General features: G+C 39.6%; 1 protein-coding gene across 32 annotated transcripts in view; it reads right to left on the bottom strand.

Moving 5' to 3' along the window:
• The window catches only part of SORBS1 (sorbin and SH3 domain containing 1), a 4,096,285-nt gene that overhangs the window by 99,880 nt on the left and 3,969,660 nt on the right, over positions 1 to 26,745 (bottom strand). For 30 of the 32 annotated variants that reach the window (XM_044056121.1, XM_044056122.1, XM_044056123.1 and 27 more), the window contains 5 exons: positions 25,368 to 25,414; positions 23,855 to 23,969; positions 23,601 to 23,726; positions 13,420 to 13,614; positions 10,764 to 11,534 (listed from right to left, as the gene is read on the bottom strand). In XM_044056121.1, the coding sequence (XP_043912056.1) occupies positions 10,764 to 11,534; positions 13,420 to 13,614; positions 23,601 to 23,726; positions 23,855 to 23,969; positions 25,368 to 25,414 (1,254 nt within the window). The remainder of the gene's footprint in view (positions 1 to 10,763; positions 11,535 to 13,419; positions 13,615 to 23,600; positions 23,727 to 23,854; positions 23,970 to 25,367; positions 25,415 to 26,745) is intronic. The other 2 variants (XM_044056132.1, XM_044056134.1) reach the window with 1 other exon arrangement.

The following is a 26,745-nucleotide window of genomic DNA, read 5'->3' as shown; positions in this document are numbered from 1 at the left end:
CATTACAATGATATGTAGTAGAAGGTAGTAAAACATATCACCAGGAAAATGGAAGGAAATTTAGATTAAGTGAGTTACTCACTAACAACTTAGTCTATTCAGGAGTCTCTCTCTATAAGCCATAAAAATTTGCTCTACTATGCCATAGATTCATAGGTAAATATTATGCAAACAATGACAAGGGCCTTTATAAGCCTAGATGTGCAACCCAACCCAAATGTTTCCCAGAGTTTCATGGGTGTTAATTAGGATGGGGTATGTTAGGAGGTTTCCACAGATTATGTGTGTGTGTGTGGGGGGGTATGTTAGTTTGGGCATTGCTATTACTGCCTGCCTCTGTCTATCAAAGACATGGGGGCCAGACCCAGGGTGAATTTCCGATTTCCCATCCACTGGTCAATATTAAGCTTAAACAGGGTTAGGGATGGACTCTGCTTCACATGGATGGAAAGCCTGTTTCAGAACATGGAAATCCACTGAGATACACATCTATCTCACCAACATGTCTTATTTATTTCACATGCAAAATTTAAATCTTTGTTTTTAGTGATTCAGATGCTGTTCATTTTGCGGAGCTGCAAAAGAAACATCAGAGCTGGATTAGAGGATGCTTTGTATGGCAGACATAGATTGCCTCTCAGTAACCATTAGGAGAGACAGTATAGAAATAGAGCTTTAAGGTGATCTGAACAGGGCCATGTGCCTAGAGCCCAGACTCTCCTGGTAAGGAACTTTTGTAGGTTGTCCTGCTGTTGCATATGTCTGGCAAGGTACATGGTGAAATGAGCATTATACTCAATGATGGGCTTGAATCAGCTGAATAAAGTGGCATGGTGACCTCCTTGGATCTGGATGCCAAGCCCTTACTAATGCTCTGGGCATCACATAATTATTTTCTTACTCCCTTGGCCACAAATTCCACAAAGGCCAGATCACTGTCTACATATGCTTCCAGATCCTAGATTACTGGGTCAACACCTAGGGGTGCCTTATCAGTGGAGTAATTAGCCTGGGTAGTAGTCTTCCATAAAAGCTTTATAATGCATTTCTTGGAAGTGAGTTTTAATCTGTGACTTTGGCACCAGTCATTTGTCTGTATTAGACCCTCTTGTAAGATGTTTGTGTCATGGGGGAATCTATGACAACTTCCAATTTGCAGTCATCTGTGAACTTGATTAGCCAAAGGCTCTTGACATCACCCTATACCTTTGTGAAGTAGATGTCAAATAGGAGTGGTCCCAGCACAGATCCCTGAGGTACACCGCTGGTGTCCAGTCTCTTAGTTGAGGTGGTATCACCAATCCTGACTTCCTGGGTCCTGCCTGTGAGCCAGCTGGTTATCTAGTGAGTTATGTAGAGGTTTGTGTCCAGTTTGGTGAGTTTGTCAACTATACCTGAGTGAGGTATTGTACTGAAAGTCTTTTCCAGGTCCAGGTAGGCAGTATGCAAAGTTCTCCCCTCATCCATTGCCTTGCTGACCTTCTCAAAGATGTCCACCAGGTTTAGTAAGCATTACCTTCCTTTGAGTAAGCCAAAATGGGTTGGTTCCTGTGTCAGATGGTTGCCTGTGTCTTTGTTGATCACCTCCATGGTAATTCATTCCATGGCTTTGCATATTTGACTAATCAGACTAACAGATCTGCAGTTTCCAGGGTCAGTTGATGAGCCAACCTTGTGAAGTGGGATAACCATTGCATTTCTCCATTATCATGGTGCAAAGCCTGTTTTGAGACTATAGTTGAAAAGAAACTCAAGTGGTCTTGATAGGTCATACTTCAAGCTATTTAGGAGCCATCCCAGGATATTGCTGGGGCCCACTGAGGTTATGGTTTTGGCCTTAGCAAGCACTGCCAGAACCTGGTCCCTGTTAACAGTTGGGGTTATGCTAGTAGGTATTTCATGTAGGGAAGGAGGGGGAGTTAGAGCTAAATTTGTTAGCCAGCAAATTTACTATGTCGTTCTGCTTAGTTAAAGTAGCACCAATGACCACTAGTTTGGCACACTGCTTTGTGCTGCCTTTGAGGTTTTAGATGTAGCTGTAGAAGGCCTTATGGCTGTCTTTAGTCTGTTATGCTATCTGGACCTTGTAATTTGCCTTGTTAGACTTAATTAGAGAGCTCCTATCATTATAACAATTGCTCTCTGTTATTTTAGCCATGACTTTTTTCCTTTTTTATATATCCTATTAAGGTTAGGATTCCACCAGTTGGGTGTGCTTTTAGAGTTTGTTTTGGGCTTACTTTTAGTACGTACAGCAGCCTATATACAGCCATTTGCATGGATGTACAGTATCTCTCTGAACAATTACATATAGGTTGCTGTGAACTTGGGGTCAAGGGGGGACAAACTACTGCATAATAGGATGTAGTTTGCTTTGGAATAGTTCCTAACTATTAAACTATTACAGGGTTTGCTGGGGTTACCAAGTTGATTTATATTATGAAGGAGACAGTGTTGTGGTCTGACCTCACCCTTGAGGATGTCACATTGGGGGGTGGGTGGGTGCAGTGCTGTCCCATACTGGTGAGTAGCAGGTCCAGGATGTTTGAACCTCTGGTGGGTGTGCCCAATATCTGGTCAATGTTATTTGTGCATGTGAGTATGAGGCAATGAACGTTTTCAGTCTATTGAGGGGTAGTTAAAAGTCTCCCAAGGGATAGAGTATTTGGTTTAATGGTGGGTGTCTCCTGTAGGTATAGGTACAAGGCATGGGATTCCAGGAACATATAGGGTGACCTTTAGCTTGCTAAGATATAGTATGGGACTTTGTCTACAGTGATTTGCAAGTGGATAAATTCCAGGGCATCACCTTGTTTAACCAACCTAGAATTATGCTTGCTTCTAATATAGAATAACACTCCTCCACCTTTTGTCCCAGTCTCTGTAGCTGATGGTCATAATGTCTAGAAGGCACTGAAGCCTTACACTGCAACACACATTTCTAAAATTCTCAAACTAACCAGAGTTTCTGTCCTGCTATGTATGAAACAAAAAGAAAGCAGGACCTACAGTGTCTAATATCTCAACATTTGTAATGACTGGCATTTTTTATTTTCATGAGACAGATCAAAGTGCATTCATATTCTGCAGCTGCTCATAAATGAAATGTTAGCAGACAAGTCATAAACAACTTATACAAGGATGCATGGCATGACATCTTTAACAGGATTTCATACACAATGAGGCATCCCATGGCAGCAAATGTCTGACAGCAATTTATCCAGGTATCATAGCACACAAAGGTGCATATGTGTGTGTGTGTGTGTGTGTGTGTGTGTGTGTGTGTGTGTATATATATATATATATATATATATATATATATATATATATATATATATATATGAATCTATGTTGATAGAGCGAAACGTACACAAGCAAACTCACTTTCGCAAAAAAAAAAAAAAAAAAAAAAAAAAAGCCAAAAAATCTTCATGTTTATGCAGGGGGGCATGCCCCTGCACCCCACCCCCAACTTTAATATTCTCACTCCGAGATCACACTACAGTGTGGAAGAGGGAATATTCCCTTATCCCCGCTGTACCATGATCTAAGCAACAGTTTGCTTAGTTGTACAATCAACACATGTATATGTACAACTAAATCTACATGCAAACTGCGTGGTTTTTTTTTTTTGGTGAAAGTGCATTTTCAATAAAATGCACTTTCGCGAAAGCGAATTCGCTCATGTAAGTTTTGCTGAAATGCACTTTCGATGTTCAGACCAGGAGTATGCCACATGATGAAACACCAAACTGATTGAGGTATACTAAATTGAACCAAGCTGATTGAATACACACCAGTCAAAATACAGAGTCAGCTGATCAAACACATATACACTTAACCTGAAATAACACTCTACAGATGCACCATATCAAACATAACAAACGCGAATAATCACAGAAAGAGAACAGAAAGAGAAACATTGTTTCTGTAACCCAGTATAACATGCATGCATGCATACACACCAATGAACAGAGTTATGTTCAGTCTTACATTATCTTTAGTGAGGGGTAAGTCCCCCTCAACCCCTTCATATTCTTCCCAAACAACCCTTACTCACACACACATGTATATGCACATGCAGGCACACGCACACAAAAAATATAACAACACATACCTCATACAGCTGAAGTCACTGGTACCACAGTGGGAACCACTTTCTTTGACTAGGTGCACTTGCTCACTGTAGCTTTCGATTAATGGAAATTATGACCACCAGGGATAGCCAAAATGGCACTTAACCACTTCCCTATTCAACTTACATGTAACTTGTATATAAGTGCGCTCATACAGACATGCATACAGATGAGTTAAGAATTTACTATCACTGTGGATGTTCAAGTATGTTCACTGTTGTAGTAGCGAAAAGCACCTGGTTCTTGTAGTGTAGAAGGTCCAATGCCCATTCCAACTTTCACAGCTTTTCACCATTCCCGTCTAGGCCAGACAGATACCCTCCCACCTGAATATCAGTGGTACACCTGTGTAGTATAATACAGATTGTGGCCCATTCCATTTTTATTCTATCTTGCCATTCTAAGTTCAAGGGATTTTAGTTGACATCAAAGAATGAGCTACCCATGTGGAACATGCCTCTAACAATGGCAACCCTACAAAAAGCTGCCTTTCTAGATACCATGTTAACCTGAGGAAGAGTGGCACTTTGTACAGCATGCAGAAAGTAAAGGTAAAGATATAGTTGATGGAGTAACTAATCCAATCCCAGGATGCCTACAGGAAAGGGAGAAGAGTAGGGATGAAGGGGAAATATTACTCCAACAGTGAAGATGCTTGAACATTTGTAATTATGGCAAGTTCCTAACACATCTGTAATATGCTTCATTGCTGCTGTACTGGTAACATTTGGGAAGGTTTTCAGAGCTTATGGAGCAGTGGGTGGTTGGCCCTGGGAAGGTGGTGTTTGGAGTGGATCCTGTAGTATGGACATGGAAAACATGGAAAACCTTGTCCTGTCTTTAGAAATTACATCCAGGTTATAGTATCTAGAGTAGGTGCCTACATATGACCAGGTAGCTGCTTTCAAAATGACCTGGATACTCAATGCTTTAATGATGTCAGGGGTGACTGTTCTGGCTCTCACATGCCCTAGCACAGTCTTGCCTTAGAAAGAGTAACAGGAAGCAGATGCTGTGGAATAAATATTTAAAGAAGGGTCTGTTAAGAAATAGGTCTGCCTTTTGACCCTTCACAAAGGATTTGAATAACTGGTTTGATTTACTTTCTCCTTTAGTCCTTTTAAGGTGCAATCTTATTGCCTATATACTTCTAAGGTATTTAAGAGCCTTCCCACCTATTTGTGGGTTAGGATATAATACAGGGATGTTATGTTCTGCTACCATGGTGTCTGTCTGGCCATAGCTTGCATGGGACCACCAAGTTGATTTACACGTATTGCATCCAACATAAGAAATCTTTCCTACTATTTCTAAGTATGACTGGAGTTTTCTCATATGAAGCCTTGCTGGAGGGACCATCAGAACTAAGATAGCCATGTACCATACCCCAAGGTTCTCAGGAACTCCCACACAATCTGAATTTACTGTGATATAGGGATGAAATATGTGGTCAGGAATAGCACTTTCTCTTTAGAAAGGAATGCTTTTTGGGTAATGGTGACCAGAAGGATCCCAGGAACAGAGCTTGCCAATGGCCAGTAGCTAGAATTTTGGAAAGTTTAGACATGAGTCCTAATCTTTGGAAGCAGGCCAGGGTAAATGCAAATCTTTCATCATTTTCTCTATTGCTGGTGTCTGAATCACGCAGTCATCCAGTTAGAGGCAGATGTGAATGCCTTCAGTTCTGCAACAGGTGATCACTGGAGCCAGGCAATCTATGAACACCCACTGCAGTACATAAACTAAAGGACAAGAAAGTAGCTTGAAATTGAGCACTCCTGCTTCCGATCCTAGGTATTGCCTGCCTGTCCCTGTTATAGGTATAAGTGGTATGCACCTTTCAGGTAACCAGGAAGGCTTGAGAAATGAGGACAAGAGAGGGAAAATGGCCTGCAATGTTAACATTCTGAATTTTGGCACTTTAGGAAGCTCTCTTACCTTTGATAAGTCCAAGAATGGCCTCCATGGGATATGCTTCCTTGGAACTAGAAACAGTCTAGAGTGGAATTCCGTTATGGTACTCTTTCTATAGGTCCCTACTTCAGAAGATCTCATAATACATGTCTGATAAGATATATACGTACTCTGGGTACCTGGAGAATACCCAAGAACCTTAATCTTTTTATGAACCGGACTTTGCATCATGCCCAAGACCCTTAGGGCCCAAGTTTCCTGGCTGATTTTCTCCTTCTTTATAAACAGGATCAGATGATCACCTATTTTTTGAGTGGGAGGAGAGTTTCAGAAGGATGTGGGCTGGAGTGGGATTTGAGAGGGATGGAAGAACTCTGTTGAATCATTGCTGTTCCTTGAGGGCTCCTAGAGTTTCTCTTTTGATCAGTTTGCCAATTTCTTTTGATGTGGCCATTCTTCCCTTTCAGCTGCTTGCTTTTGTCTTCCCGCCTGTGGAAAGGGTAATTTCTAGTGTATTTATTTTATTTATTTATTTAACATTTGTTTACCGGGAAAGTCCAACTGGGGCAGAGCCCAGTTTCAGTGGAGGCCCAGGGAGAAATGCTCCAGATCATGTCTTTGGATTGTGGGAGGAAACCGGAGCACCCAGAGGAAACCCACGTTATTGCAGGCAGGACATGCAGACTTTGCACACAAGGCACCCCTATCAAGAATTGAACCAGATAAACTCTTGCTGTGAGAGAACAACTGCTGCACCACTGTGCCGCCCATTTGGCATGAGGAGTGATTAACTGTTTCACATACTGCATAGCCTTCCTCTTTTCCTTCAGCTTCCTAAACACAAGTTCAGCAGGAGGACAAAAAGGCAACTCCTCCTTTAGTGTGGCTAGGTTTTTAGCCCGACAGGTCTCCAAATGGCTAATTCCAGTGCCACATCATAGCTAGGTTCTAAGCCAGACATGTCTCCGAATGGCTAATTCCATTGCCACATCATAGCCACACTTAACAGTGCTTGTCAGCCTGGAAGGTCAGGTTACATGTGTCTACCACTTTATCTCTCAAGGCCTTGACTTCTATCTCCTTAATCTTTTCTTTAAGTTGGGACAGGGCACTTCTCTGGAGCATAAACATACAAGTCTGGCCATTAAGGCCCTGAAGGCCAGGCAGCTTCTGCTATTTGGTAACCAGGTTCTTGGTTGGAGTCTCAGTAGACTCCTTGCTGCAATCTACAGATGCAGCTGCTGCTTTATCTATATGAATCTTGCACAGGTACTTGCAGAATCCTTACCCTTGTAAAACTGTCAGGCATCTCAGAAGATGGGAGTTGGGAGACAGGCTCCAAAGATGCACTAGTAAATGCATCCTCTAAGGATTCAAGGGTTTTGAATCTGGCAGACAAGAAGTTTCCTTCACCGTTTTGGGACACCAGGTTAATCCTTAGACTTCCATTTTAAGTAGTTCTTCATTCTACTGAGTATACCTCCAAATGAGAAATCCTCTGGTGGTGAGGCAGAAGACAAGACGGATCAGTATCAGACACTATCTGACTCTTCGGTAAGAAGGTAGGACATCTGGTTCATGTACTTCTATTTATCCACGTCTGAGTAAGAAAAGTCAAATTCCATTTAGGGAAGGGGAATGTTTACCAATCTTCTTTTTAAAATTAGGACTCTTAAACTGGTGGTCTGTGATGATGTGACTGCAGATAGTTGAGAAAAGCATAAAGTATCATCTTTATCAGATCCTTTAAAGAGGTCTCTTCTGGGTGGTGGGAATGGGAGGAGGGTCTACACAGCTCAGTCTGAGGCAGGATAGCGAGTGTACAAGAGTTAGATGCCTTGACCTTTCTTTTGCCCCGTCACACCCTCCACAACTATATATACTAACTCCAGGATTGCACTACAGTGGGAAAAGGGCATATACCTTTTACTTGCCTTACAGTACTCTACATAGTGCCAGTACTTCACTTCAGTGAAATGACATTTGATGAAATGAGTTTTCAGCGATTTGGTCAGGGTGAATTCAAATTCAGTGAAATGAGCTTTCAATGAAACAAAGTAGACCCATCTATATGTATTTCATACATATATATATATATATATATATATATATATATATATATATATGTATATATACACACACACACACTTACTTATGTGTGTGTATGATGTATAGGAACTCTTGAATGCACCCCTACAATAAAATACACAAATATATGTATTTTTGTGAATCAACAAACCAGACAAAGGAATACCAAGGTAATATATGCATGGAGTTTGGTAAAGTACTCTTGCAACTCTCAAAGATTATAATATTATGCAATGACCCAATTCTCATCAAGAGACAAATACTCCCACCTTAACAATGGTACTATAATTGTATGTATTTATTTATTTATTTTCATTTTGATAACCAGGTAATTAGACTGGTCTGAAGACCCTTTTCAGCAATGACCTGAGTCCTGTGGCAGCAGAGTAAATACAGATTGTTTACATACATGAAATGAATACAATGAATATCAGGATAAAAGCAGAACCTAACTAAGATTTCAGTACATTGTGTGCAGCAGGAAGATCAAGTCAGATTTATATACTTTATGTACATTAATAAGGAACAGTAAAATCTCTACAGCATAATCATTTGAATACAATGATTATCAGGATGATGGCTACAGAGCACGTGGAAAACCGAGCATTCATCACTGAGGCATGGCCTGCTGCAAGGGCGTGCTCATTACGAAACCAATAGAGTATCACCAGCCATGACAGGCAGTCTATGTTAGTGTATTTGTGCTGGATATGAACTGAAGAGGTATTAGAATAATTCCTGTTACTATGGAAGGTCAGAGGGGTTCTGCTGGGTAGGGATCAGAGGATAGGGCAGCTGTGCAAAATTAACTGCAGCACTTGGATATGATCAAGGATTTATGAATCTTCTTTCAGCAGCAGTTTTTTGCATCGGTATATTTATTGTAATGAGTTAGGCAGCAAAAATCAGTTTTTATGTTGACAATGATAGCAGTAAGGTGGCCATGGATGGTAAGCCTCTTGAACATCTGGTGTGCCATGCAAGAGCAGACAGCAAGTGGAACTGAGGTGTGATGCAAAACAGAGCAAGACTATGCACTTTGATGTGGAAAACCAGGATCAACACAATTCTGTGGAATCTGGTGTGGAACATACATGATGGGATAAACAAAGCAGGAAATTATTTGGGTTTATAAACAGATATATAACTGTATATCAGTCTCTTCTCTGCAAACAGTAGTTTCCTTAACTTCTTATGACCAACTGGCAGCCCATAGACAGTGTTAGCAGTGACTGTCATGCTCCAAACTTAGTCTGAACCAAAATAAACTTCCATTATAGTAAACTATACAATTCATAGTTGATACTTCCACGGTGGTGCAGTGGTAGCGTTGTTGCCTCACAGCAAGAGGTTCTCCCGTTCGATTCTCAGCTGGAGTGCTGGGAGTGCCTTCTGTGTGGAGTCTGCATATCCTTCCCATGTTTGGGTGGGCGTTCGAAAGACATGCATAAATGGGCGTGCCTTCGTTGAAGGTTGGATGTCGAGCTGGCACCTCGGCGTTCGTGAAAATCTACTGCCAATCATTAGCGGACCAGAGTTCCGCTGTGGCAATCCCTAACCGGGAAAAGCCTAAAGACAACAACATACAATTCATAGTTGATATGGGATGAAAAGCCATCCTCATATTCCTCTCACAGTGCAGTTTTCTTTACATTTGCTGCAGTACTGATATGTCAGCTATTCACATTTTACGAGTTCTGGTGCTGGCATTACATCAGAATGACATAGCAAATACTAATGTTCCTTTATAGAACTGACTTCACATAATGTATTCCACTGAAATACTACTGGGGGGCTAAGATGTTGGATCTGACAACAAACTGGCTGAAAGAGCAATGGGGTGGGCTGAAAATCATGATGGACAAAGAAAATCCTTAATGCCCTCTCCCCATTCCCCTGTGGTGGAACAACATTAAGAAGGGGCTGTGGAGGGCTTTTCTCTGCACAGAAAAATATTTTTGCCTTTCTGTCTTCAGACATCTTGTTTTATCTATAGTTTTATTCTGGCCAACTTGCTGATGGCCACATAACTTGGACCCCTTGACAGGCATAGGGCAGGGTCTACTATTGAGTTGCTACTGCTACTTTTCTGTACCTTAATGCTGTACAATAATTCTTAAAAATAAAACTTAGAAACAAGCAGCCACTGTGAAGGTCAGTGTTCTGCTTTTTTATACTGTAATACAGTGAGTATTATTGATCCTGTCTGTCAATAATTCATGATCACTGTTTTTGAGATGATAAAAATGAGTACACCAAAACCATCTTCACAACACAAACCACATTACCAGCTAAAACTATGGTGAGGATGAGGTGGTAAAGGCCACAATGACATAAGCTATCAAGACAGATAAAGAAAATGAGATGAAATAAAAAAAATAACAGGAGAATTTTTAGAACATAAAAATGCATATTATACTTCACATAAACATGCACACACATGCATAGTTTTTGGATACAGCACTCCAACTTTTTTGTCATACCCATACACTCTGCAATATACTTAGAAACACAAGCAACTACCACTCAAGAACTGCACACAGCTGGCATGGTTAGATCATATCACCAGGCTGAACTTAAAAAAATTTCCATTAGCTAATTCCACGTCCATGCATCACAAAGTACCTTGTCTGAATATTGGTGTGAACACTTTGGTACTTCCAGTTTCTCAGTTTTCTTTGTGATTCTTTCTGACCTGTTATTTCCATGAACAATGCTCAGCAGTTCTTCGCATAACTTATCATCAAACTGCTCCATGTGTAGCTCTTTATCAGGCTCTACAAGCTTGTTGAGGTCTGAAGGACTGTGCAGCCTGATATGACTGCTAGGTCTGTGGTTTCCAGTAGCCCTGGCTTTGCAACCAGTATCTGCTGTCTCCATTTCTGCATTTGTGCCATCTTTTTTATTTCTCTGGGGGCCACTTTTCTTATTCATGAGACTTGTAAGCTCTGCCATAAAATCAACAGGACTGGCCCCTACTGAGGAAGGGAAACTGCTGCTGTAAGGAGTTTTGGAGGAAGGGGTGCACACAGACCTGTCCTCTGCACGATATGGTGTTACATTTCGTCCGGAGGATTGTGGCCTGCTAAGATAAGGTGGCAAAGGAGATGTGGCAGAACAAGGAGTGGATGTACCTGATGTATTATAATGGGTGAGGCTTGTTGAGGGTGTTGGGCTGGCAGCTGCAGATGGAGTGAGGCAGTCACTATTAGAATAAAAGCCTTCTGGTAGAGGAGGAAGAGGAGGTGTCACTGTGGGAGTGCTGTTGGGGGTCACTCCTACGGTCAGAGTGATCCACTCAGCAGTAATAGCCTGTAGTTCAGGAGAGAAAGCTCTGTAGATGAACCTAGGGGGAGGTGGTGGTGTTGGAGTGTGAAATCTGTCATAACCAGCATACTTAAAAAGGAAGGAAAAAAAGGCAGAAGGAGAGAAAGACAAAAGAAAACATAAGCTGAAAATCAACAGAACATAAATACAAAATAAAACAAAACAAAGTCAAAGTTAGAGGAAAGATTTGAGTATAAAATCAATGCACTCTTTTCAGTATGTGGCTGGTCACTAATTATAAATTTTGCGGATCTTTATCTAATATGCCACTTTTGAACATGGGTATGGTAATAATATACAACTGTTAATTCCACATGGTTATGATAACTCTGCAAATTAGCAGGAATGCTGTCTGAACTATAAAAAGCAGCACTGTCTACTCACAATCTAAGTCCCTTTTTATTTTTTTGTTTTATTCTGTTTATTTTCATTATTTCTATACCACCAACACATAAACAGACATTAATATACATTTCTTACATTACATACATTATAATATAGAATTTCTCCTAAAACGACCCCAAAACTTAAAACATTATACAGCATTTCCACCATTCACCATAATCCAGACAGTGTATTATTTTACTTCTTGGAAACTTCCTGTTAATATTGTTTACCTATACATTTTCATTTCACCAATAAACCACCACGATGTATAACCCTTGCTTGTCCACTCACAAAAAATTTATAACTCGTTCAGTGATGTAACCCTAAACCCTTACTGCTTTCTCTTTCTACATACTGACTACCACAATTCCTTTCCCACCCATGCCACATTTCTAATATTTTGCCCCAATCTTAGTCACATGTTTACATTTTGTTCATTGTAATCTTTCCCATCAGCAACAATGCATTACCAAAATTAATTATACAAGGTTCCTCTTTATTTGTCCTATCTGCACCCCCCCCCCCCCGAGTATGCAATTGTGGCTTGTCCATCAAACTAGTATAACAATGAGCCCCTTTCCAGCTCACTGACATGAAACTAAATACAATGCAGAAGGTCCCATCAAACAGGTCAGGTTACAAGGGCATACCATGGAAGTAACATATTTTTTTTTACTTGTATCCTGTGTGGAGGTAAATGTTATACAGTAAATTAATGGAGACTCACATATACTGCCAAATGTGAAAAACTGATATCTATTACCATGCCAAAGATAACAGGCAGTGAACTTGGAGACATAAGAGCTATTAGACAACCCTCCTTTCTCCAATCTCAGCATCTAAGTACACTCTTTGTACTGATGGAGGGAATATTTCCACCCACTGTTGACTCTACTATCACAATCGACTCAATGATGTGCCCAATATAGCAGACTCATTCTAGAACTTTGACCATCAGCAGAACAATTTAAAGAGTTTTGTAGCACTGGCATCTCTGTCTAAGTGGTATATTTACAACTTGTTCTGACTGTCCCAACTGATACGTCTACTCCAAATCACAACACACTTTTGGTGGAATGAGATATCCTGGACTTTTAGTGTGATGAATCTAGCGCATCAAGTGTAAACTGATGTGGTGGTGTATACTACAGCTGTAGGGAATAAAAGATTCTGGTCTTCCACTCTATAACTTTGGAATTAATGAGGTGTATATAACAGGTAATTCAGATCTAAATAACACAACAAACAGAATTCTACGTAATGAAGCTTTGTAGATTAATTTCAACATGGGACCTAAGCGCATACACAGACTTTTTATGTACACAACGTTTTTAGCCAGATGACTGCTCATGTTCACATATTCTACATATAAAGCCACGGGTGATTCCACCACAGGATTAGATAGGATATGTCACACGTACAAATGCTACACATTAGCTATGAAACATCACATGCAATATAGTGTGCAGTTAGCCTCAGCAGAGTCAGTCACAAGTACACTGGCCTCCTTTTATTGTTTCCGAGTCCTTGAATTACCAATGCCTGTATATGTTAACTGTATACTTACTTGGGGTGAGGCAGTCGTGCTGCGATTTGGAGAAGTAGATGTTGGCAAGTCAGGATAGTCTACTCCATTCTTCACACGGGGTCTTTTCATAACATCAACATATGAAACAGGAAAGATGCCTTGCCGACCTGTGCCCACTATTTTTCCCTCGTACCAGTTCTCATCTACTCTTCGAATAAGTGCAATTCTCTCGCCCTGAAAAATAATAATTCCAGTTGGAAGCATGAAAATGTGCAGCAACTGTGTAGCTGTTTATAACTAAAAAAAACTCTGGGTGGATGGCTCTGAGTCAGATTCAGAAACGGCATTCCCATAATCTGCCTCTGCTGAACCATGAAGAAACAAGTCACTTTCAACCACTTTTGTCTTGATTTAGCTAGTGCAGACTACTAAAGACACACACACACACACACACACACACACACACACACACACACACACACACACACACACACACACACACACACACACACACACACACGTTTGAAAACTAGTTTACACATCATCAGTTATTGTAAAGCTCTGATTTGTAAGAACACGACAAGTGTAAAACACAACAGTTACAAGCAATATGCAAAATAATATGACTGATTTCAGAGTCCATTATATTTTGCAAATTGCAGCCTCTACACACAAATAAAAATATTATAAATCACCCTGCAAATTTTGAAATGGGATCATAATTTAATCTAAACTAACAAAAGTTACTGAACAATGGCTTTTATTTTTACCAAATGACAAATTAATATCTATTCAAATCAATTTGAAAATCAACCATATAAACATAAAAAGGTTCACCTTTGTCCTTTCAGTGGCTCTGTGTTACATACTAAAAATGTAGGGTTCAGCAGGGATAATGGAAATGGAAAATTACCTGACAGATGGTTTGAAATCATAATTCCTTCCAGAATTTACTTAATGCACCAGAGGCAAAAAAGAACAGAGAAAGATGGCTTGTTTGTCACATCAGTTTTGGAACTGTACTTTAAAATACCCAGCAAGCCTTTTTAATCACCTAAAATTTCAAAATATTTCACTGAAACAGTGTCTCATAACTAATGCAATAATCCAAAAGAAACATTTGTCTCACGGATTTACTATATTCATACCAATCTGAAATATATTGGGTTTACCTTAATCAACGAATTGTAAAAGTGGATGTGCTTAATGTCTCATTTTATATCATTAATTGCATCCCTGTTATTACACAAAGAACAGTTATTTAAAAAAATGACAATGCTTTAATACTACTGTTCTGTACCATCCAAACACCTGCATGCAATAAAATATGTATAAAAATGAAAAAAATGTGGTTTTGTGTTTGTACCTGAATTGAAGAAAATCAGAAGCTTTGCTGCCCCAAACTATACGGCATGTATAAATTAGGACTGCACAACTAAAATATCAAGTGTGCCCTGTACCAAGCATCCTTACTCCATTTTTGTGGGATCCACTATGCCAAAATGTATCCACCTGTGATAAAGCTTGTTCCCAAACTACCCCTACTCAAGTGTCACTCTATATAGTCTGACTGTCTGGGAATACCTCCTCATTATGCAAATATAGCTGTCTGACTGTGTGTCCAAAATGCTGGAGACCTCTTAGATAAAAGAGAAATGAGTGTTCCTTTATCAATCCCCCATCATGTACATCTAGTTAATGGTGCATATAATGCAGAGCTCAAGAACACACCATGACATGCAGACAGTAAACTGGGGTTCCCCAACCTCCCTTGACAGCTTCAACATCCTGCTATCTTACAGTAAACTCTATTCTGTGTCTGCATATGTCAGTTTTATATGTCACTGTGTACTGCAATTCTATGGAAAGCAGATCAAATTCTCTTCTTGTTTGTCTAACTTATGCCGATCAAATCTTTCTCATTGTATGTCTGCCACCACTTCCATAAATTCTCTTTCTGTGGTGAACAATACCCCAGCTGTTGAGTGGTGACAGTCCAGTTATTTGGTTGTATGTCCTGGCAAACTCTGTGATGAAAGATGACTGCCAGCATTATTTCAGTCCCTCCACTGTGTGCCCATGTTGTTTCAGTCCACACACTGTGTGCTGATCCAAGAGAAAGAATGGCAGGACACTGCTGGAGTTTCTCCTTCTTTTATTAAAACACAAGAATTAGCCAAGGATAAGTGCTTTCGGGTGAAAAACCCTTCATCAGATAAAGAGAACAAACATTTCCATCAATTTAAACTGAAAACCAACCAATAAACAATCAGTAAATTACCCGCCTTTTTTGTAAGGCGGGCTTCAAGGGTACTGTGTCATTCAACCCTGGGCTTCTATGAGCCATCAGCTCCAATAAACATTTGGATTCAAGGGATTCTGTTAATAGCTTTATATCCCCTCCCCTATTATTTAACCTTACATTAACCACTGCCCTGAATCTAAAGGTGTGTGTGGGATTCTGTTCAGTGTGCCTATACAGGGCATTGTGTATGTCCTTATTCTAGATAAATGCTGCAATATTCTGATCTTGAACATATTGTTGGTTTTTCCAACGTAAAAACCAGAGCACTGCTCACATTCAGCCAAATAGACCATTTTATAGGTCCTACAAGTGGCTTTGGCCTTAAAATTATATATCTTGCCAGTAACAGGGTGTGTAAAAACTGTATCCTTATTAATGAGGGGACAAGCTTTACAAAGGCCACAGGGGACACTGCCTGCTCTGTCCTTAAAGGGAATTAGGGTTGTAGTGATTCTTTCGGCACAAAGAATGTCTTTCAGATTTTTATTTCTCCTGTAGCCAAAACTAGGTCTAGTCCCAATGAAGCCCTTCAATTTATTGTCACTCCTTAGAATATTCCAATTTTTAAAAACTATATTTTTTATATCACCTATGTTGCTACTATAGATGACAATTTTGGTTCCTTAGATGCATAACTAGTGGAAGCATTAACCTTTTCCTCACCTATCCTCTGTCTAAGCCATGGTTTATATTTATTATCTCTTTTCTGTTTGCTGTCACTTATGATGTCACTTATTATACCCTCTTTATAACCCCTGTCTCGTAAACAGTGCTTCAGGACCTTGATTATTCGAATATTTTCAAAAAGGTGAGCTACATAAATATCATAATTTAACACAGTTTCAACAAAAAGCATTACAAGATCTGAGCTCCAATAAGGATCTGGTTATAAAAATGGCTGATAAAGGAGGTGCTGTGGTAGTGCTGGACACTACTTTTTATGAGTATAAAATCCAGGGGTTACTGTCTGATAAAAGTGTTTATATTTCGTTAAATCCAATTGGTGTTAAGATGCTAGTGGATGGGGTGCATAATAGCCTGAAACGGTTACATTTTGAAATGCAGATTAGTGATGAGCTGCTACAATTTTTATGGATAGAGAAGGCTGTCATCCCTATTTTCAAGGCCCTGCCCAAAATTCATAAATCAGTAGTAGACCCACCGTTTAGACCCATTGTTTCGGGCAGAGGCTGGGTCACTGAGAACATCTCAATTTGGATAGAATTTACACTTCGACCATATATAAAGCCATGGGCACCCCCTGTGCTAATACATATGCCAACCTGGTTCTTTGGTTTTGGGAAAGGGACGCTATCTTCAACAACCAGATATGGAAGCAACATGTTTACATGTATACTCGTTTTGTTGATGATGTCTTTTTCTTTTGGAGGGGGGGGCGTAGATTTGTTAGAGGATTTTGTGAGCTACTTACATTCGACCACGTCCTTCCTTAGATTTAAACTGAATTATTCGGATACTTGTATAGATTTTCTAGATGTCAGCATCATACAGACTAGTGCTGGTTATTCTTCGAAGTTATATAGGAAGGACTGTTGGAAGAATAGTTTGTTATGTTATGATAGTATGCATCCTCGTTATATGTTCCCCAACATCGTCCAAGGCCAGGTTGGTAGAATATCCAGGTTATGCCTGGAGGATACACAATATGAGAAAGAGATCAAGGTCCTGAAGCACTGTTTATGAGACAGGGGTTATAAAGAGGGTATAATAAGTGACATCATAAGTGACAGCAAACAGAAAAGAGATAATAAATATAAACCATGGCTTAGACAGAGGATAGGTGAGGAAAAGGTTAATGCTTCCACTAGTTATGCATCTAAGGAACCAAAATTATTTGTCACCTATAGTAGCAACATAGGTGATATAAAAAATATAGTTTTTAAAAATTGGAATATTCTAAGGAGTGACAATAAATTGAAGGGCTTCATTGGGACTAGACCTAGTTTTGGCTACAGGAGAAATAAAAATCTGAAAGACATTCTTTGTGCCGAAAGAATCACTACAACCCTAATTCCCTTTAAGGACAGAGCAGGCAGTGTCCCCTGTGGCTTTTGTAAAGCTTGTCCCCTCATTAATAAGGATACAGTTTTTACACACCCTGTTACTGGCAAGATATATAATTTTAAGGCCAAAGCCACTTGTAGGACCTATAACATGGTCTATTTGGCTGAATGTGAGCAGTGCTCTGGTTTTTACGTTGGAAAAACCAACAATATGTTCAAGATCAGAATATTGCAGCATTTATCTAGTGTAAGGAATAAGGACATACACAATGCCCTGTATAGGCACACTGAACAGAATCCCACACACACTTCAGGGCAGTGGTTAATGTAAGGTTAAATAATAGGGGAGGGGATATAAAGCTATTAACAGAATCCCTTGAATCCAAATGTATATTGGAGCTGATGGCTCATAGGAGCCCAGGGTTGAATGACACAGTACCCTTGAAGCCCGCCTTACAAAAAAGGCGGGTAATTTACTGATTGTTTATTGGTTGGTTTTCAGTTTAAATTGATGGAAATGTTTGTTCTCTTTATCTGATGAAGGGTTTTTCACCCGAAAGCGCTTATCCTTGGCTAATTCTTGTGTTTTAATAAAAGAAGGAGAAACTCCAGCAGTGTCCTGCCATTCTTTCTCTTGGATTTTGTACTCTGTTGTGTGGTGGGAATTTAGCTATAGCACGGAACTTTCTTTGGATATTGACTGTGTGCTGATGTTGTGTAGTCCACACACTGTCTGCCCATGTCGTATCAGTCTATACACTGAGTACCCAATGTCATTTCAGTCCACACACTGTGTGTCGATGTCATATCAGTCCACACACTGTGTGCCTTACTGATGGCTTATCAAGAACTGCACAAATAACTTGGCTCTCCATGGATCATATTAGATTTTTATGTTTGTTTGGATGTTGTGGTGGAGGATTTATGTGTTGTTAGTTTTGTCAATCCATGTATTACTACTACTCATTTATAATGCACGTCTTTAAATGAAATTATTGTGGAATGACATGCACTGCTTATGTGATACAGAGATCTTGATCCTTTTACTCCCACATTTTCACCTTTCTGCTCAGGTTTATTTAGGGGGACTGTCTGCACAATGGATAGATTACAGGTGTATATCGCTTAATATCCTTCCACAATGCAGAGCCACAATGGCATGGAGGCTCTGGACTGCACCCAGAATATCTTGGAATATAATGAATAACATTCAATTAGCTATTCAGACAACATATCCGTACTGAAACTGTATGCCAAGAGCTGCTGAAGCTAATGGAATAGCAAAGTTACAAGCCATTAAGATTATGGAATAAGCTTCTCTTTACACTTAAAAAGTTTCCTTCAAAAATAATATATCTCATGGTGGGTAGCACTGTCACCGCACAGAAGAGGTTCCCCTGGACTGGTTCTCAGCTCAGATACCTTTTATGCTGTTTCTGCATGTATTCCCTGTGTTTGTGTGAGTTTTCTCCAGGTGTTCCAGTTTCCCTCTACATTCCAACATTTGGTAGCTTCACTGCCAATATGCAAATTGTCCACGTGCATGTACTTGTATGTGCAATATGGAAGAAAAGCCTGGAAATCAACCCCCCCCCCCTTTGCCTACTAAATTCAGTAGATGGGGGTATGTGATCACATTGTTGCTACAGGAAACAGATATAACTCACACACATGGATGACTGGATAGATTACAGGTGTGTACCGCTTAATATCCTTTCGCATAACGTCCAATCACATTTATGCCCATACTGTACAAACAGATGTAAATGCGATTGGCCGTTGTGCAAACAGAAGTTAAGTGAAGCCAATACAAAGTACATGGTATTTGCTTAACATCCGCAGCACTTAATAGTCTATTGGATAGAACCTGTCCAGAACATTAAGTGGTGCATACCTATATATAGATACTGTAGGCTTAGGGAATGAGTTCACTAACCTCAAGGTACAAGATATTTTGCTTATCCCACAAAACTCCACATTTTCGATTTATCCATTTTCCTGTGCTTTTCTACTCTGCTTTATTGCTTCCAGTCCATATTAATAGTGTGTCATAACTGCAAAAACTGTTAGCTAAACAGGGAATTACATAGGTTATGAATGTTTCTATGAACAGACAGCCTTAAGCACTTTTTCTACTTTTCTAAATGATGACAGACAACTTCTGTCACTATTTTAGCAATGTAGTAAGAGTTAAGCGCAAACACATTCGTTTTATAGGGCTGTTAGTTTGATCTTAGCGTACTTTTTTGGACTTGTTTCCATTTTGTCAATATTGTCACTTTTACTACTGACTAGTTACAGTTCATGTATTATTTTACTTGTTTAGTCCTTTAATGTTTATTATTTTAGTAATGAGAAATGTCATTTCTATGAGTTTGATTTAGGTTGGCAATGTTGTTTTCTTTTTGTGGGGTTATATACATGTATTTTGCAAGAGCAGTATGTGAATTTATTTTTTATATTTGGCATGAGTGGAGAAGAGGCTTCTTACCTAACAATGTGGCCAAACCAGAGATAAATGCTTGATGATGCTGATAGGATGGTGATAAAATATACCTGGTCAGTCACACATTTTTATCACGTGCCTGTATTAGTGGCTACTGTAGGAATGGGCAGCTGTTCAGGACTGGAACTGTTAACTGTTTTTTCATCCACCTCACAGTTCCAGTCCTGATTTGTTGATCACAATGTGTAGACCTAGACTTGCTGTTCCTCCCCAAACTCATGTTACTGTTCACTGTGTTCTGATGTAATACAGAGTAATGGAAACAGATGCAATATGTTTTTATATGCATATGTATCTCCTGCTCTCTTTATGTATATATATATATATATATATATATATATATATATATACATACATATATGAATGATGAAGTAGAACACGTCAACAAGGGTTACTGCAGTTACATTTAGTGAAGGCCAGTACAATGCAAGTTTGATAGCCAAACCTACAAGGCTAAAAAGTACCCTTCAAACACATGACTACAAATAAATTAAATACAGGTAAAGTTCTACGCTCAGTTAAGAACTGCTGTTTCTTGGTCAGTGGGCATTCTAATGTAAAATGTTTGCTGACTAAGACAGCACAGTAAAAACATTTACCTGGGATTCAGAAAGTCTTACTGTGCTACAGAAGGCTTGTTTCAGTAAGTTTCTGCATTACAGTGAACCTTTCTGACTCTGACCACTCAACTGCTGAGGTTTTATCCATGTTGGAGCATTACCACTGTAAGCGGTCTCACTGGGTAGCCCACATGCTAATCTGGCATTCTGGAAAAGTAACTAATACTACAGCCAAATGCTCTGCCATGGAAATATAAGTGGCTCTCAGTTTACTCTGCCAAGTGATTCAGAGAACTGCTCAGTTCAGTAAAATTTTATTTTATGAGGGAAAAATGAACACTGTCAAAAGATGGCAGTCATCCATTCACGCCAATGGGAGTACCTGAGATGCAGGTAAGTCCAGCACAACTGTGGGGCTGGAGGTGGACATGTGAAGTAGAGTACAGGTGTGTGTGTGTGTGTGTGTGTGTATGTATACACGTTTGTGTGGTGTGAGAGAGAGAGAGAGAGAGAGAGTACGGACATGTGCCTTGTGTTCACAGTACAGTAGATAGGTAGGTATGGGATGCCAAGAATGGATATGTGTGTGTCTGCATGGGTGGTCAAAGTATGCTAGATAGGGAATTGTGAGTTTAGATGTGGGCATGTGTGTGTTACACTGTGTGTATGGGGGTGTCTGGGAGAGTGTTTCTGTGAGTGTGAGGACTTGTTTGTGGATGTGTGTGTGTTTGTGTGTAGAGATGCCTTTGCTAACATGATGCATTGGCTGCCAGGGAGAACACTACTGCAGTCAGGTCAGAGACAAGGCAATGTGTCTCTAATGAAGTGTTTCTCAGTGAAGCTTTAACATGTCTCTGAATCAACACTTTGCTCCATCATGCTAACTGACCAGCATGTTGGGTAATCAGTGCAGGTAAAAAAATATAATATGGATTCTAGAGTTGCTAATTTCTATTTAGTTGATGGCTGGCAAAATCAGATGAAACCCATGATTGATCACTGGCTACTTTCTTCTTCTTTCGGCTTTTCCCGGTTAGGGGTCGCCACAGTGGATCACCTGTTCACTCATGATTGGCAGCGGAGTTTTATTGTGTTGAGTTGCAAGCCCGACATCCAACCTTCCACAGAAGGCACACGCACACACACTCATGCCTAGGGCCAATTTAGAGTGTCCAATCCACCTACAGCGTGTATTTGGGATGTGAGAGGAAACTGGAGCACCCCGAGGAAACCCACAAGACCACAGGGAGGACATGCAGACTCCACACAGAAGGCACCCCAGCCGAGAATCGAACCGAAGAACCTCTTTCTGTGAGGCAGCAATGCTAACCGCTGCACCACCGTGGCCGCCCTATGACTGATCACTGGCTACCAGGCACTAAAATCAGTCTTATCAAGCAACAGCTGTGTCAGCCAGCTTAATCACATACCTTTCATATCATTTTGATATACACTGCCTAAAAAAATCAGTTTTAACTCTCTCTGGAACTGCAATAGAACAACTATCATAAACCATATACAACAGCAAGTACAGAAATATAAGACTGACCACTATGAAGCAACGTACAAAGCTTGATTAAAGTTAGAATGGGGAAATTTTGCTAGCACAACTAGTTAATCTCAGCTGTAATGAGACATGCAGAGAACAATGTGCACATTCTTTCAAAATAACAGCAGAAATCGAAGTCAGGCTCTGGACTGAATTACACTTTAGCAGTTAGCAGAGTGGGGATGGGTAGATCAAGCTTTGGAGCACAGCTTTCAAGTGTCCCCAATTTTGGGACTGTCCCTGATTTTGCCTTAAATGTTTGACCTGTTTCTCATAAAACATTTGATTTTCTGGTAAATCACTGAGTATTATAATTAGTAATGACATACACTAGAATTTTACATTTCTTATTCTTCAGAAAATGTTGATGCAAAACCTGTTGTTCAATTAAATTGCTAAGTTAGAGTGGTATTTAAGAACTGTCCCTTATTTTAGGCCCTTGTTCCCCTATTATTTTTTACTTTGCTTCTGATTCATGATTAAAGGAGCTTGAAAGATATGCTGTGGAGTCAAGAAAAAAATCTTACCTCTGTTCATATGTAAAAATCATCATGAGCTACATCCCCAGTGAAGTTCTATTGCTTAAACATTCCAGGCACACAACATGTCAATGTGCACGCACTTTGCATTAAGTGTTCTAAACACTACAGAATTTGTAAAATTAATTGACCTGGCTGTCACATTTGCAGTACAAAATGCATTCAAATTTTAAAGCTAAACAAAGCAGTGCAGTATTAAATACACTGTCATTTCTTAAATTTTTTGAACAGCTTACAAAACACTTTAATAAAGAATATGATCATTTACAATACCATGAAGAATATTCCTTTATTTGGTCCTAATCCCTTCCAGGCAGGTGGCAATTGCTCAGATACAAAGGACTGCAATGCCATCCCTTGTGGCTGCATGGTTTCAGGAACAAGCATCATGAATGCAGCTTGGCAAGTGCACAACTTCAGCCCATAAATTGCATGCCATGCACCTCTTTCTCCAAGAGATGGCAGCACTGCAGCACATGGGGTTGCCTCCCTCTCATAAGATGGATGAGCTAGTGTCAGTCACCAACTCCCACTCTCCCTTCTTGTTCCTCTGCACCTGGACCAATAGTCAGTTTTGGGTCAAATGGGCCATAATGAAGGCATTATTCTTCTGTGCCACAGTACCCACCATTGTACTTCTATGTCTTCTCATCTTCACATCTTGCAAGTAGTGTCCTTTATTTGAGGCTGCTATAGGGAGAGAAGCAATTACACAGCTTCAGTGACTCTCTTATTACCTTCTTGAAAGACATTTCCACTGGTGTGTCTCCATTGAATGTAAACCTAGCAATGGCCTCTCCAAACTCCAGGACTTGAACAGGTGGCATCTTTTTTGGCTGAGCTTTTTCTGTTGGTGGCAACAGCTGAAACATCAAAAATTTAGATATAAGTGACTGCACTTTAGAAGTGTGGAACAATCTAAAAAATATGATGAGTTGTAGAATGCGAAGTGGTATCCTATACTAAAGGAATAACTGGTAAATTATGGTACCTCCACATAACTCATTGGGAAGATTCCGACTCTGCCGTGATGTTCTCCTTCATACCAGTTCTGATCTATCTGTCTGTAGATGTACACCACATCACCTTTTTGTAAAGGAAGTTCCCTAATAAAACAATGGAAGAGAAGATGTCATTTGGCTGCGCTATATTAAAAGCCCCAGAATTACTTTGCATCTCTTCAGTCTATTGCATGTATCTGTAAACTAGTTCTGACTGTGTGCAGATATATACTCTTCTGCATTTCCTGCAGCTACTGTCTTGGACAATGGGAACCTACATGAATGAAGACTACAAGTGCCAGCAGGTCTCAGTGCACACTGTTCCATCTGTTCTATTATTATTTTTTTACAATGTCCATCACAGCATGACACTCACCCACACAACGTCTTATACTGTTTTGAAATCTAAAAGTTCAAAATTAGGAAATGCTTACCTCCAAATGTGAATTTCCTAGTTCCAAACAATCAGACCTCAAACTGGCAGACATAATACACTGCAGAGATACATTCAAATATGTATTTTATGCATGACTCTGTCTTACAGCAACCCACACAGCTCCAGCTACTTAACATAATCAAGTTTCGGGCAACTGTACTCATATAAACAAAACGCACTTGAAGAGTGTTAACATTAGACTTACAGAACTGCCATACTGCAGTAATTCCCTTCAGTCTGTTCTGCTGACAAGTTGTAAATGGTCTACACACACCTTTATGGTAACTATACTTTCAGAGATTGAGTGGCTGGGTCGAGAAACTTAATTCCAGACCATGGAATTCACTTTGTCTCCATTCTTATATCTGTCTTGAGCCGCATACAACCAATCAAATGAAAATTAAATTTCCTGTTCCATTTCCACATGGTCAATGCACCAACTATTTATCTGCCTGTGTACTCTTTCACCTACAGCTCATGCCTATATAGCTCTTACAGCCCACAGTCTAGCAAATTGAAAGAAACCTCTATCTGCCCAATGGTACAGAAAGCTCAGTGCTGATACCTGACAATAAAGTTAATGATCCTGATAAAATTTTTTAAAATGGATCAGGGTACAAAGCAATAAAATTGTGACAGATTGTAACATATAATTATAACGAGTCACATTCAGAGAGGAGACAAGTGGTAATTTATGTTAAGTGACACCTGTTTTGTATCACTGTACACTGTGCAAAAGTTTTTTTTTCACTTGTGAAAAGGTTTATTTCAGTCATCTAGAACGTTAAGACTATAATTAAGGGTCATCCATCATATCTGAATAAGAAACTATATTGACCTATAACTAATGCTGCAACCAATTAGTATGAGCTGAAATCAAAAACATTCACTTCAGATACTCATTTCAATCATTAACCTGGGCAGAGTGCACAGAAGCTCATAATTGCAGATGAAGACTAAAATTTTACTCCACTGACAAAAGCAGAGCTGTTTCTCCTGGACAATGTAAGTTCACAATGGTGAAAACAACATACAGCAGACAAACCTAAAGAGTTCGTAATACTCACTTCAGTGTTTGTGCTTTAAATTCAAACTTGGCTCTGGCAGGTCTCATCTGAAGATTGAAAATGATAAAAAGAGTAAAAGCTGAAGTTACAAAAGACCGATAACATTTCTCAGGTAGTGGATACAACAGCATTCACTGAAACAAAATGGAATATACACAGCTTTGTAGGTCATGCATGCTTCTAATTATGTTTTATGGCATTCACATTGATGGTTAAAAAATAAATTATAATGCCATGCTACAACAAAAGCAGAAGAATGAACATTGGCTTGACAGCGTGCAGTAAAGGTGGTTAATTCTTCACTCTGAAAGCATCTCTAACTTGAACACAAATAAATAAAACACTCCATTTTATGAACAATATTACAAGATAGTAATCCAGAAAGTACTCTCCTCTTAAGCAGTTCTCTTTACACTGGTGATCAACTAATTCACAGGGCAATTGAATAAGTAAGCAGAGCTACGGAATTTAGAAGCCCTGGTGCACATCTTCTGCAGTACCATTCATCAAAGCTTCTCAGTGGGTACAGAACGAATCAGGCCAAACCATCATAGTGACAAAGCCCAGTACATAAAAAGCAGGAGGTAAACCTTAAGCAAAATTAAAAAAAAAGCTAGCTGCCAGGAAAATAACCAAATGTGCAAATGCGTTAATGAACTGCTTCTTCTAGCTACCTCATACTAGGCACTAAGGGAAATGAGCCTCATATGTTGAATCAGACTACTGCTTATTAACTGCACTATTCTTGCCTGCAATTTTTTTTAAGTTCTCTCTCTGAATGCGTATTACATCTCTGTGATTCCTGCAAACCACATAAAATAAAAACAAGAAAATACTTTACTACTCCCTAATGTCTGTGTGATAATTCATAAAAATTTAAAGCAAAGCTTGGAAGATTTTATAACACTACTGCAAAATATGTGAGGTGATATTTTAAAAAAGTCACATTACACACTAAACATTTTATGAAATGAAAACAAATTCAGTGATCGTTGGAGAAAAACAACGAGTTTCAAAGCAGAAACTTTATCTACTTACCTTTGTTGAACAGTCTAGTTCCTCAAGGTCTGACCTTTTTTCAACTGAAATGCAAGGCAGAATTCAGGCAGATGGCACCTCATTTATTGTCTCATCCAAAAGACATAACTGGCACCTTGAAATTGTCTACCCCTGTATGATGTACTACACTGTCATGACTGGAACATTACTCTTAGCACCAGGTATAGGTATAGAACCCACAACCTTCCTGGTGCCTGGGGAACAGCCGCTGTGAGTCCTATACACAAGGGTGGCCTTTCTATAGACCCAGGTAATGTAAGGCCTATTAGCTTTACCAGACTTATAAGCAAAGCCATGAAATGTATCACAGAAGAACCCA

The sequence above is a fragment of the Protopterus annectens genome, chromosome 14.part0, assembly GCF_019279795.1.
Source record: "Protopterus annectens isolate FY-2018-M chromosome 14.part0, PAN1.0, whole genome shotgun sequence".
NCBI classification, from domain to species: Eukaryota; Metazoa; Chordata; order Ceratodontiformes; family Protopteridae; genus Protopterus; species Protopterus annectens.
This window is presented reverse-complemented; position numbering and strand designations above follow the sequence as displayed.